We start from the raw sequence: 15,079 nt of genomic DNA, 5'->3' as shown, positions 1-15,079 counted from the left end.
CTAAATTAGAAAAATAAACGTTGGTTTTCTAATATTAAATTGAAAAGAGAATTTTCCCAATTATGTCAGAACTTTCAAAATAAATGTTTAATATTTAACTTTCATATAGAAAGTTTTCCCTAATTAAATTATCATAACAACCGAATAAAATATTTACAAAAATATGAAAAAAATATATATTTATTTTACAACAAGATAGAAAGAGAAATTTTAAAATGCGAGTTTTGGTGTTTTATTTTTATATTTAAGGTTATGTTTTGTGGTTACTAAGAAATGTGCATATGAGAGAAATAATTAGATCCGAGATCGAAAATGAAGAAATAAATAATTAGATCTGAGATTTGAAAAACAACAAGAATTACCATCAGATTTGAAAATGAATCCGACACAGGTTGTCTAGTTTCATACCAGGAACGAATGGTTCAATGACGATGACAACCATTCAAGCTGCAATGGAAGATTTTGTGGTGCTGACAGCGGGAAGGTGTTGGGGAGGGAGGGGTGGTTGGAGCTGGGAAATGAGAAGTCCTGACGATAGAGAAAAAAATAAAAAAAAAATATTTTTAATTTTATATTATGTAGACAATTCCTCCGTAATCCATACTTATAATAACTGTGATTTTAATCCTAATATATCTAAAAAAATTCTTACCCACGGTGCGTAATGAGTTTAAGTTACGCACCATGGCTTTCGAGGTTAAAGAAGTATTAACAAGTGAAATCTTAACGTATGGAGAAAAATAAACTTAACTATAAGTTTAGTTCTCATGTTTTAGTTTAAGTGTAATTTTAAATCCTTTGATTTTAATTATATCACTTCTTAGTACTTGTGGTAATGAAAAAAAATGTGATTATACAAAATGACATAATGGGGAAGAACTCATGTCTCTGTCTCTCTTGTTCTAAATCGAATCAGAAGACAAACAAAAAGGGACTTATTTTCTTTGCCCATCAAACTTGGGAGTAGTAATAATTGGAAAAAACATGAGACCATAAAGATAGTATACAGTCTGATACTTCTAAACTCAGCGGGCTTCCTCACAGGAGGTCCTCTGGGCCATTAATTTCCTGCGTATGACAATTAAACCTCTAGGCTTAGAAATTGGAATGACAACCTCATGCTGACAAACAAAATCCATATTTAATTCGATACCTTATCCGAAATGACAGCACCATCGGGAACTTCCAGCTTAACACCAGGATTGGCCACGATACTGATTTTTCCCTAATAAGGAACCAACCAGAAAACAACGTCAAAAAAACAAATAATTTAGCTAAAAGACTATTTTGGTCCCTCTTATTTTTTAGTTTCGGTTTGGTCCAGTAAGTTTAAAATAATTCAGGATCATTTTCTTTGTAGGGACCAACACAAATAATTAAAAAAATATAGGGTTTAGTAACCAAAACCAAATAAGAAAAAGAGAAATGTGACTAACGCTTCCTTTTAGAGACTCCCGTGTGATTGGTTGAAATTTATTAAAAATCATCAATTTTGATGGGTCCTATATATCAGTTAATGATTCTATATCCTGATTTAAGTTGTGAAACATGCCAAAATTGATATTTTTAATAAATTTCAACCAATCACATAAAGCATCAGAAGAAAAGTGTCATAGAAATAGAAACTGTTGCTAGCACCCTTCTAAGAAAAATCATAGGAACTAAAACCAACACTGAACATCCAAAACAGTGGAAACTATAGGAACTAAAATTAATTTTTTAAACCATAAAATGTTTACCTAATTTTCTTGGTGACATTCCAATTTACTAGAAAACATTAGAAGATTTGTAAACTTCAGAAGTTTTTGTATGTGGTTTCAAGATTTTAAATTCATGCAATTGAACATTAGGAAAACAATTTTGAGCTTCACTAGTAATAAAAGGCACAAAATTTAGATGCAGTTCTTTAGATACTGTTGGCATTATTCTTCAATCAAAATTGGAGTTTTACTTTGGTAATTTGCAAAATAAATGTCAACATTTGCTCTCGAGATAAAAACTCCTTTGATTGGAGAAAAATATCAAACAGCACGTAAAGTACTGTATCTAAGCTTTATTCTCATAAATACAACTTCAGCATTAATCATAACGGAAAACAATTCTCTCATCATAAAGCAACCAAATTATATTGAGGGCAGAAATTTAAGATAAGTTTAGAAATGAACAGCTCTAAAACTCTTGAGTTTAATATTTAAATTATTAATGTCAGTTTCACACTTAACATGAAACACAATGTTAAAGAACAGAACAGAAGCTAATGATTAAATCCAATACCTTGAGGATAACACCAGCTCCAAACCATACATTGCCAGCCACTTTTAGACTGTCAAGCTCAACAATACTGGGAATTGACTTGAAGCGGCCCAAGAAGTTGCTAACCTGTGAAGGAGACTAAGAAAATGAGAATCATGGTTACTCTCTAACACAAAGTAATAAGTAATATCAATTTTAACCTTCTTAAATTCTGGCCCAAGTTCAATAGAAGGGTTTTCAGGATTTGCCCTAGCTTTGTTCCGAATGACAAATCCATCTTCCAAAGTGTAGAGGTCAGACTGAAAAACAGGACAACGAACTATGTCAGATAAAAGACTCAAATTTCCAAGCAAGATTCCATGCCTAATATCAGAAAAGTTTATAACCTGGACAAGAAGCAAATCTGAAGTTGCCTTCACAGGAAGGAATCGTGATCGAGGAACATTAATCCCAATAGCCTTGTCAAAGAACTGTTAGAAATGATGTGATGTGAATATATTAGCACTAGAAGAAACTTACAGTAAAGAACACTTCACTAATATGTTAATAAACATTAAGTACCCTTATTGCAGCACCAGCTGCAGTTTCCAGCTGAAGAACTTTTATTCCATCAACTTCCTACAAATCCACAAATTTTGTCAGCAATTTCCCAACCAAATATCAATTGTCAAACAACTAGCCCACAATAGAGCATCCTAGAGAATTAAAGATAGGCTATCACTTGAAAAATAACCAATTTGAACCTTTGGATTGGGAATAATTTCCATCTTAAGAGCATCAGCTTCAACAAGCCTTTTAACTGCATTTAAGTTCACCCACCTGTAGATTAATCGTCAAACACCTACGTATGAGCATATAATCTAAAACAATAAGGGCACTAACTAGCAAAACTTACAAATTATTTGTGTTGAAAATTTTGAACTTCTCTATTGACTTGAACTCATTGACCTGCATTGAAGACGGCATTACATTTTTTTGATACGGACAGCATTACATTTGAATGCATAGAAGACAGCATTATCATTATTTATATACAATAACTAAATAATTTATTTTTAAAAAAATTCTATGCTGGGGAGAGGGAGATGATCCAAGAATAAGAGACAAATTTAGCGGCTTACATGTTCATCTGGGACTTGTGCAATTTCCAAAAGCTGCATTGAAGAATCAAAGATAAATGTCACTCAATAGCAACGTTCTTGAGATTTCAATTGATTTTTATTTTCTCATTAAACCAAAAAGAGGAAGAGAACATGATAATTGTTGAACTCTGGATGGATTTTTTTATTTCTTTGAGATAAATTACAGAAAGAATATATTACACAGAAGCAAAGTTTACAGAGACTTGAAAAGTTTTCTATAACTAGAGTCTAAAATAATCAGATAAAGCTAGGTTGTAAAGAAATGAAATCAGCTAGATTACATGCCTGAACCCTTCCTTCGTAAGAAATCAAAGTGCCACCCTTTACATCAGCCAATGTTTTGGGAGTCACCTGCAAAATAGACAAAAAAAAAACATTAAAAAGATGTGCAGTCTGAAAATAGAAGTTACACAATAACAACCATCTTTCCTTACCTCCATACAGTATTCATTCTTGTTCTGGATCAAATGATTTAAGATTTCTACATCAATGAGTCAAGTACACTGATGGCACTAAAGAAAGACACTGTTTTTATGTAATAATAAGTAATGTGGCCAAAGCTCATTACAAACAAAACAGAAAGAACCAATGAAACTTAAATAAGGATACTCAAGTCAACTATAGCTCCCAAGTTATCTGAATTGGCAACAAATACATACTCTTTACCCTGTAAGAACAAAAGGAAAATAAAAATATAGTGATGATAATGATTATGAAAAATAAATAAATAAATACATTCCAACTAAAAACAAGTTGAGCTCTAGGATCAACCTGTGACAATAGTGCATCAAGTTTGCCACTGTTCAATAATGATGGAAAGACATCTCCATGGCCAGGAGGGTACCTATGCATAGGAATTACTCATAAGCCAAGCTTATACTCTATTAGCTGATATGCTCAATGTTGGTTTCCTATCTTGAACACATTCCATTCAAAAAACCGCCATAAAGCATAGGTATCACTTCCAACATAACAAGATACAATATTACTTGGGTCTAAGACATATTAACATGATTACTTTTAAATTTTAAATGACATACAGCATATATTGAACTGTGACTAATTGTATCCTACTATATGTAAGTCGGGTTTACCCTAGCTGATAGAGCCCAACTCATAGAAACAGATTTAGTTTAGGATTCTGTTATCAATCTTCTCTTTAGGATTTATCTTTTATTTTTATCTTTTAGGGAGTTGGTTGAGGGAGAGGTTAATAAATATATGACAGAATGTTAGTGAGGAAGACCTTTTGGTGAATTTCTGTTGAATTTATATTTTAATAATAAAACTCAGCCATTCTTGGTATCCCATCACTAGCAGACCTCACACTCATGGCAAGTGTGAAAATTCTGGCCCAAAAAGTTTGAGGAATCACAAAAACAGCCTTTACAAAGTCTCCAGAATTCCTCCGAGCATTAAAAGTCAATTACATCCAGACCAATTATCTTCAAGATGGCTGATATATGGGGTTTAAGTGCTGGACACAAGTGATGCAAACCAGAAACAATAAACTCAGTTGGATGAACCTCAAATGGTGCATAAATTGCTAATGAGGAGAGTTCAGTGCCAATAATGTGTTAATTATCCAAAAGGTAGAGGAATAAAGAGGATCTGAGGATATTTCTATATATTAATTGTTGAGATGAAGCTTAGATGACTCCCTAGAATTTAGCCAACAAGATAAAAATTTAAAGGGGATACATAAGTTACTTAAAAAAACATTGACTTATGGGATAAACCTTTGAGTATATAGTTTTCAATTAATAGTATTAAACCTTATTCTTCTTCTTGGTACCAAAGGTATATCAATTTATCCTAAGGTTTCTGCTATCAGCTATGCCTCTTTTAAAAAAGAGAAGCTTTATAATAGTTAGTTATTTTCATAATAAATCAACTCTTTTGACACTTGGAGACAAAAATGATACAGGTGGGGGGCACAGAACATAGGCAAGCAATCCATCAAAATATGAACAGTGAACAATGCTGCATTAAGCCGCATATTTGAAAAAAAGAATATAGTTGCAGTGACAACCAGAGCACTGAGCAAATATTAAGTACAAATCCATAAATAGGACATGTGATTGGTCAAGAGATATGGAAAAAATAACCATCGAAGAAGTTTGCATGTCATCAATGACACTCCAATGCATATAGACCAGGTACTCTAAACTATGTTAGGCACTCTACATATAAAATTTATTTGCTTGAATATTTTCATAGCTTAGATTTTACATCTAAATTATCCATGTAGGCATGTACTATTTATCAGTGCTAATTCAGAAAAGATAGAAGATAGACATAAATCTCGTGACATCAGAACAATAATATAGTCGAGTATAAAAATACAAAGATGAAGTCATACCATCCATCCTTGTCAGTATGCCCTTTGGAAGGCAATGGCAAAAAGTCCTCAGCAACCAATCGAGGATACTGGCTCTGCATAAATTAGTATAATGCAACAAAATATCAAAACAAAAGATTAAATTTTGAAGTCCAGAAAATACATAATATAGTAGAACAAGAAATCAGAGTTACAGACCTGGTTAAAAGTATGAATCTCAATATTGGAGTTTTGGTATTTTTCAACAATCTACATAGAGTGAAATTGTTAGTTTACAAGCAAATTCAGATTATAATTCTACTCAGCAAAGTGGATAAAAAATAAAGGAAAGTACCTTTTGAGTGTCATCATGAGTGTTGAATGAATTCATCAAAAGCAAAGGAACATTGCTTCCATATTTGGAATTGAGATTCTACATAATGAGTGTTGAATGAATTTATCAGTGAAAAGTCCATATAAGCAGGGGAAACATAAAAACCAAGCAAAAGAAGGACAGTCGAGATTAACCTCAATCTGGATCACAATTAAATCTAGAAATGTCAACCCATCACGAACTTCAATTACAGATCTGCATTTCATTCACATGCCAATTAAGAACTAAATACAGATACAGCTCGCCAAAAAAATGGCGATTTAAGAAAATAACCCTTCAGGAAACTTTTATCCCGGCACAGACAGTCAAATTACTCTTCATATTCAATTAAGTTGAAAAGTACTTTACAAATTTATTTTTCTTTTGTAAAAGGAGGCACACAGATTTGCTTTCAAACAAAATACAATACACATTCACCAAAAGAAAAAAAAAAAAAAAGCAAAATGCAATACAGTACACACACCTACTACATCTGCATTGACCGTATATATAATATATCTTTCCGATCATAATAAATTTTGAAAAACTGAAGATTAAAAATACAAAAAAAATCATATATATGATCTCAATCTTAAATCTCGATTTAAATTTCCTGTTATCTAAAACAAAGAATAACATCTCCAATTAGGCATATAGGCATAGACATACTTAGGACCAGTGCAACCCATAGTTGTGCCCAAGCCTCCATTTAGCTTCAACACCACAAGCTTGTCCAATAGATTCTTCACGTCCGAAGAACCTGCACCGATTTCGTTCATATAACAACACCTAACACTATTTACAACATCAATTCGACGAAAGCAAACAACAAAACGCGACGATTCGTTACCATCAGGAGTTGGCGCCAAAGTGTCGTAAGGCACAACCACTTCGTCCGTAGGCGTCTGGATCTTGCTCCATTCCACATGCTGCGCTTCGCCACTGCAACACATTCAAAACAACAGAGCTACTTCAGAAATACAGAATAACTAAAAGACGAGATTCGCTGAGATAAACAACAATCACGAATGTAGAAGAGGTTGTTCCGTCTCTCGGTGAATGATTGATTGATTGACCTGAGATAGCGGCTGACGAGGCTGATGAATCCGTTCTTCTCACTCTCACTGCACGAAAAAAAAAACACGAATCAGGTTCCGATCTCGCGAAAACGGAAACGAAAATGGAAGAGAACGAAGGAAAAAGGAGAGTGAAGGATTGGAATTGAGAGAATGCGAGACCTGATTTCGTTCAATCCGGCGACGGCGGATTTGAGAGCGGAGAGCTTCTCGGTGGCGGTGGTCATTGCGGTGGAAGATTCGAGAGAAGAAGAAGGTTACGTTGTGTTGAGTGGAGAGAAGAGAAGAGAAGAGAGGGTGTGGTGGTGGATTTAGAAATTGACACGAGAACAAAAACGTCAGTGTAGTTAGTTTCTGGACAGAATAATGAGAATATGTAGATATCAGGGGACCCTGCTCTGATCTGATGCCTCTCGCCCAATCGGAAAAGGATGAGTGGCGCGTCTTTCACGCAACCGGTATGTAAGGTAAGAAATTTTGTGCTGTGATGTGTAAGCCCCTTGTTTCTGTGACCATCTTCTTCCCCAATAATACATTTTGAATTTCTGGACTGTTTTTTATCACATAATGTATAAAAAAAAATTATCATTTTTACTCTGATGGAATCTAATTTAGATTCTTAAACTAGTCATTTAGCCATGCGTTTTTTGTGTTATTTTCTTTCTCTTCTCAAATTCTCATTTTGTCCTTAAAAAACATGTTAACAAATGATAATATAAGATAGCTGAAGACATATAATTGGACCGATAATTTATTTATTGAAAAAATAAATAAAAATAGCTTATAAACTTTGATAATTTTATCTTATTCAACTATAATTTAATTAATAAATAAGATGAGCACAAATTATATTGTTATTTAATTATAAATTTATTATTTTTTATAAGCTATAATGGAAAAAATTTTGTGATTAATGATAACAAAACTTTAGCAAATAAAATAAAAAGTGAGAGACTAATAACAATACTAATATCACATAAATGTCATGAGTTATCTTCTCTGAACATTCAAGAGGGTTCATGTACTACTTTTTTTCATGTATGTCAATTGTAAGTCTGACCAACAAAAATTTTAGCCATTCATGAAAGTGCAATGTTTGTCATTGAAGTTTAAACTTTAAAGTTTAAATGCTTGTTCGGTTGTACTATTGTGTTTCAAAGTAAAATATCCTCTTAGAATAATATTTATTGTATAACTATATATACTTCAAAAGATTTAATCTAACAGTGGATTAAAATACCTTAAAAATAGTTACTAATTGATTAATAATACAAAATCTTTGAAAAGAAATCAAACTTTTGAATAAATTTTGTATAAAATTTCTTATTATATTTAAATTATTTTATCCATGGATTATTTTTGTCATAAGCTTTGTCAAGTTTCTTCATAATATTAACACTCTCTCACACTCCTATCTATGTTATATAAAATTTTGATGTTATGTATTAGTTTTAAAATTCATTTGAGAATAGTGTTTTGCTTACTGACTAATTGTTAAATATTAAATTAGTCTACCTAATTATAGAATTTATTTATGCGTATATAGAATGGATGTATAGCCATGGTTACCATTGGTAAACATGGTTCTCAGTGTAGATCTATGAAACATTCATTCATAGCAGTACCTATTCTTTTGCATTTCATAATATACTACTTTATATTAAAATGAATACTTTATATAAAAAAAAGCATCTTAAATGTTTGTTGAAATTGAAATTAAGCATAAACGACCGAAAAGTTGTTCAGATGCGGCAAAGTATGAAACACAAATAGTGTCTCCTACAGCTAGTGGCTCAATTGCAACACAACACTTGGGCCATGATCGTCATATTTTGGTCAATAAACATAACAATGTCTGATTAAATGAATGAAGTTCTACAGTACACACATATGTGTGATAATCTAGGGGTGGCATGAAGTGAAGATTGAATATCCAATCTTTATGGGTGGCAGCATAAGTGACGGTGATAGCTTCTTGAATGTTCAACTCTTTTCTAAATTGCTTCAATCCATAGCGAAGAAGTATTTGTTGTGGTCTTTTCTAAGTTTTATAGGATAACTGCATCCATTATCTGGGAATACTTACTCTGTTGGTATGGAATGCAGCTACAAATTGACATGTGATTGTTCCCATTAACTTAGGTGGGACCTGTACGACAATAATGTATGATAGTAAGTAAAGAATTGAAAATTCCAGCCGCATCTTCAAACTGAGTAAATACAACTGTATAGAGTTATCTAAATTAAATGTACCGCTTAAAAGAAAAAAGAAGATATGTAGTATACAAATAGCATCATATCATGACCCACATTTAGTGACTACATTAAACCACTTAGAATGGGTTATGCATTTCTGTACAAAGTAGTATTTGAGTGGGAATGAATTTAAAAAGTCTAATCTTCAGTATTTATTGACGAAAATATAGTAAGAGAAGTCAATCATGATTGATGATTACTACTAACACATAATACATTACTTTGCTGAAACACAAATTGTAAATGGATGGGCAATATGGTGGTGACACAGAAGCACATACATGAGGAAGTATGATAATTTCTTTCAATTATACTTTAATTCTATTCAGTGATCACCAGCATAATACATAAGTGTTTGATGATAGTGGTCCCTATTGGAAATTTCATTACGATTCAGGGAAACATTAAACAACAAAGGATTCAAGTATGAATACCCAAAGGAAATTAATTATACCAAGGCGATTTGAATGCAAATGAAGCAACCGTTAAAACGGAAAAGGAACTTACAACACTGGAATCAGTTGATGACTCAGAACTCATGTTGATAATGTTTGAGTGGCTTTGTTCCGCTAGATGAATTGAGGGTGACAATTCCCTCTTTTCGGTTTGGCCAGAGCGGCTGACGAAGAAAGTATGGTGAGATGACGCTGAGTTGCTTGTTCCAATGCGTTCTATTTGACAACTATTTTAGGCGGCTTGATGTAATTGTTCAAATTATGTGAAGGCAGACTCACTATTTAAAGTATGGGAAATTGGAAAGGTAGGTACAATGCATGCGTGTAATGTAATAAAAATAACAATGAATATGCATTAATATTTATAGTAGCTGAAAAGTCTGCCAAAGATGATCATTAATATGTAATGCACCTGAAAAGACATATTTGACATATAATAATAACTTATTAAAAAAAGTAAATAAACATAATGAAAAGAAATATCAATGGACATAAATTTGACGGTTATTTTAGGCGGCTTGATGTAACTGCCTTGCAGTCATCGGGGTGGAAAGTAACTATTCAAATTATGTGAAGGCCGACTCACTATTCAAAGTATGAGAAGTTGGAAAGGTAGGTACAATACACACGTGTAATGTAATAAAAATAACAATGAATATGCATTAATATTTATAGAAGCTGAACAAAGTCTGCCAAAGATGATCATTAATATGTAAATATAACCGAAAAAACATATTTGACAAATAATAATAGCTTCCTGGAAAAAGTAAATAAACATAATGAGAAGAAATATCAATGGACATAAATATCCATTAGTGCACAACGAAGATAATTTTACTTGATGATTCAATGTGTGATATTTGTGCCTGCAAGAAAAATGGAATCCAATGTTATATTAGTAGTAGGAATATATTATACATGCACAATGTTAATACGCTTTACACACAAGAAGTATTTAAAAATTAATTAGTATAGAATATCAAATTAACTTATATTTGATCTTTTAGTAATACAAATAAAATCAAATTTTTATTTCATTGTACTTAATCAATATAATTTATTTTGTGATTTTTTTCAAAGTAAATACCAATTAACTATGGCCCGTGTTCTAATTTTTTTTGCACGGTAAACAATATCAAGTGATGTTAAGTTCAAAATGTATTTAAACAAACTCAAATACAAACCAATCAATTATGAATTCATTATCAAATGATGTTAAATTTAGTGAATTGTAATTAAAGTAAGGTTTATATATTAAATCGGTTTCAGCAATAATGAATAATTAAATGACAAATATATTATCAAAGTGGAAAGGTTAATGATAGGAAGTCTGACAATACAATGATATCCTGGACAAACGAGAAAAGAGTAATCGGATTGATAAGTAAGATCTTTTTTCGACAAAATAATGCAAAACATAAATAAACAATATCAGTAACACTTAACAACAACATGACAATAGAGAAGGGTAATCAAGTTTTCAGTTGTTGCAATAACATATTTCTCAGCTCATTAGGGAGGTACGCACGGGTTGACTCATTCAAAAATGGAAGAATGATAAAAATAGGAAGAGAGAAACCAATTTTCTATCGCCAAGTGGATTCGAAAAAAATATCATTCAAAAAATTGAACACTTCAAAACATCACTGTCACCTATGAATCGATACTCAATCCCAAGTTCATATTCATTTTTATGTTGTTTTGCTATCAAGTTAGAACTATCTTACTTTCCCTGTCTATATTCTCTTCTCTCCATCCGGAAAAAAAAAGTGTGGAAAGCAGAATAATACCGTCTATATGTAAAGAATACCTTTGTATCTCTCGATGGAGAAACACTTTCTTTCACTTTTACTGAAAAATAACAAAACCAAGAAAATAATTAAGAAAAAAAGAATTGGGTAGCAGTAGAAAAAGTCGTTATATCTCTCGATGGAGAAACGCTTTCACTGAAAAATAACAAAATCAAGAAAATGATTAAGGAAAAAAAAATGGGTTGCAAAATAATACCGTTTCTAGTGGACTCTTCGATGTTGATGTTGTAAAGAACGAAATGAAAATCCTAAACTCAAAGAGAAGCAATGAATGTTGGAGAGACCATAAACTCAAAAAGCAATAGTGAAACAAAACCCATTAAAATTACTCATTTACATAGATTTAAACCATAAAGTCCTAACATAACCCCAAAACACAATACCAACCAAGAGATGATGAAAAGAGAAAATGAAAACTTAGGATTGAGGGAGAGAAGAATGACGATTGTAAGCAGGCCTGCGTTAAAACCAAAAAAATTGACACGTGTCAATAAATAAAGTGAGGTTAAAAATGTAATTTTTCTAGACTAAAAAGATCATAAAACCAAAAAATTGACACGTATCAACAAATAAAGTGAGGTTTAAAATGCAATTTTTATAGACTACTCTTTTATATTAGATATATTAAATTTTTGAAAATTCTTTTTTAGAATTCTCAAAATTTAAAAATAAAATTTAAAAAATTACAAAAATAAAATTTTTGAGAATTCTTTTTTTGAAACTTAATCTTTAACATGAAAAAATTTTAAACAAAAATAATAATAGATTTGGTGGACATAAATTCTTGAGCTTAAAGATGTTTTAAGTATTTTTCTTTTCTTAATTTTTTTTCTCTAAGTTTGATTTTTCACTAAATTATGAGTGTTAGATAAGATAATTTAATTAGTTTAATGTTTTTTTAATGATAACTAGTGTCAAATAAGATATGCATGTTATGATCATTAGAATTTAGAGAAGACATTTTATAAGTAGTTGATTAATTCCATTAGTTAGTTTAATGACTTTAATGATAAAGAGTGTTAGAGAAGACATTTTAATCAGTTTAGTAGTAATTCCATTACAATAGTTTAGAAGTTAATGTATATAAGTTAAAGAACATTTGATGGATGTAAAATATTGTTATACTTTACGTATGATAAACTAGTTATTGTTATCATAATTATTAAATACGGTGTATAAGTGAAAAAATAATTACTGATATTTTTAAAGAGGGATTTTTAGAGCATTAAAAATATGAAATGGAGATAGTAGTGATTTCGATGTTATTTAAAATATCATTTGGTTTTTAAGTATTTTTCTTTTCTTATTTTTTTTTTCTCTAAGTTTGATTCATGATTGAGTTATATCCTTTTTAGATAAGATATTTTTGTTAGTTTAATGATAATCAGTGTTAGATAAGACATTTCATGATCATTAGAATTTAGAGAAGACATTTTAATCAGTTCATTAATTCCATTAGTTTAGAAGTTTGTTTAACTAAATAAGTGTTACGTGTAAAAGAAACTGAGTAAAACTGTTTCATAGATTGTTTTATATTTTTGTGTGCTTAAAGTCAGTGTATATAAATTAAAGAACATTTTTAAAGGAAATTAAAGAACATTTAATAAATGTAAAATTTTGTTGTATTTACTTTTGGTAAGTTATTGTTATCGTAATAATTATTAAATATAGGTGGATATAAGTGAACAAATAATTAATGATATTTTTAAAGAGGAATTTTTAAGGCATTAAAAATATGAAATGGAGATAGTAGTAATTTTGGATGTTACTTAAAATAATATTTTAGAACTCATTAGTAATGATAAAAAAAAACTTATTAGTATTTTTTATCTTCAATAATTTAATAAAATTCCTTATTTTCTGTCCTATTTAGATAACTTTTTACCCAAAAAAATGAATTTAGATGCTTCTTACCTGAAAAAAAGCTTCGGTGCTTCATCGACAAAAAAAAGAAAAAGAAAAATAGAAGCTCTAGTTGACAAAAATATTTATTAGTTTCTAACCACATAAAGAGATCCAGTTAACAAAAAAAAAAAAGCTTCGGTCCTTCATCGGCAAAACAAAGGCGTATTAATAAAAATGTGTGAATCAGAATTAACATAAGGTATGTTAAAACTGCACAGTGTACACACATATAGATCAGATACAAATAATGGCAACATCTACCCCCACCCCTAATAGAAAAACAATACCCCTAATGTCATTATCAATGTTCGAAAAATATAAACCAATACATTTCAAATACTGTAACATACAAAATTATTTAATCAATGATGTTTATAAAATTATTTATTAATTTTATTGGTAAAACTAAAATTATTTCTTTATTCAAATGATATGGGAAATAAATAATACGTACTGATTTTTGTTTCAAATTTTAAAAGACTTTTTAACCTCACATGTACAATAACAATAAACCAGATAATAATTTCATCATAAAAAAGAGGAAAAAATTCTTTAGATATAATAATAATTAAGATAAAATAAGTTTTTAGTCAATTATACTTATGATAATCTTATTTTTAGTCCTTGAAATCTCTTACCAAACAATTGATAAAAAAAAACATAAAAATATCATTCTTATCATATTGATTAATTAGTATACATATTTATCTGGACTAGATTATAATTAATGATAACAAATATTATTAAAAATATTAATATATAATCATTGATAACACATGTTATTAAATTTATTAATAAGTATATATATTTTTATTAATTATTATATATTTATTAAAGCCTTTTAAGTGAAAATTACTAAGAGACACATTACGAAGAGACACATTTTCAATCTTTACATAAAACAATGTTATAATTCTTGCTCCAATAATTACGAAGAGACACATTTTCAATCTTTACATTCTCTCGCAAGGTAGGTAATTATTGAAGAAAAAAAATAACTTGTAAAATTATTAAACTATTAGCATACACGTTATAAAAAAATTAAACTATTAGCATAAAAATTCTGAAGTATTGAGTCATACATAGTTATTCGAAATAATTTTATAAAAGACATGATTTTTTACACAAAAGGTAGTGTTTCACTTAAATTTTATTTAACGTTAAATTAAAAATAAGAGTTTTAAATTAAAGTTAAAACTATGTGGCAACTTTACAATCTGTTTTACTTTTAAATACATAAATTTTAAATTTTGAAATAAAGAAGAAAAACAAATAAGTTTGATCATTTTTAAACTTTTGTAAAATTGTATTTGATATAGTTTTTTATTTTAAAGAAATTAAACAAAAAGTCACAATAAATTCGATCAAACACTACCCTAATGTAGCGAGTCAAATTTCATAATAATTTCATAAAAAAATATAAAACTTTGGAATGGGGGAAGAAGGTTAGTGATACAGGAAAAGGATTTAGAGATAAAAAAAGTATAA

General features: G+C 30.0%; 1 protein-coding gene across 1 annotated transcript; it reads right to left on the bottom strand.

Moving 5' to 3' along the window:
• Positions 1-836: 836 nt before the first annotated feature.
• LOC100785576 (UTP--glucose-1-phosphate uridylyltransferase) lies at positions 837-7,691 on the bottom strand. The gene is made up of 21 exons (XM_041008679.1): positions 7,327-7,691; positions 7,165-7,212; positions 6,939-7,030; positions 6,758-6,848; positions 6,244-6,304; positions 6,071-6,148; positions 5,935-5,985; positions 5,758-5,831; positions 4,167-4,239; positions 4,005-4,062; positions 3,830-3,876; positions 3,681-3,746; positions 3,375-3,407; positions 3,149-3,201; positions 2,997-3,072; positions 2,815-2,871; positions 2,640-2,723; positions 2,454-2,552; positions 2,275-2,379; positions 1,154-1,225; positions 837-1,068 (listed from the first exon to the last, which is right to left on the bottom strand). The coding sequence occupies exons 1-21, from the start codon at positions 7,389-7,391 to the stop codon at positions 1,039-1,041; spliced, it is 1,413 nt and encodes a 470-aa protein (XP_040864613.1). The 5' UTR covers positions 7,392-7,691; the 3' UTR covers positions 837-1,038.
• Positions 7,692-15,079: the final 7,388 nt, after the last annotated feature.

This window comes from Glycine max, chromosome 2, assembly GCF_000004515.6.
Source record: "Glycine max cultivar Williams 82 chromosome 2, Glycine_max_v4.0, whole genome shotgun sequence".
Taxonomy (NCBI): Eukaryota; Viridiplantae; Streptophyta; class Magnoliopsida; order Fabales; family Fabaceae; genus Glycine; species Glycine max.
Note: the sequence above shows the minus strand (reverse complement) of the source record. Positions and strands in the feature narration are given on the sequence as shown.

Bases quoted from the DNA above. Each gene is read 5' to 3' on its own strand.
- LOC100785576 (XM_041008679.1), bottom strand. From the start codon at position 7,391: ATGACCACCGCCACCGAGAAGCTCTCCGCTCTCAAATCCGCCGTCGCC. The intron at 7,213-7,326 runs GTCTCGCATTCT...TTTTTCGTGCAG, and splicing joins GCCGGATTGAACGAAATCAG to TGAGAGTGAGAAGAACGGAT. The intron at 1,069-1,153 runs GTATCGAATTAA...TGTCATACGCAG, and splicing joins GTGCTGTCATTTCGGATAAG to GAAATTAATGGCCCAGAGGA.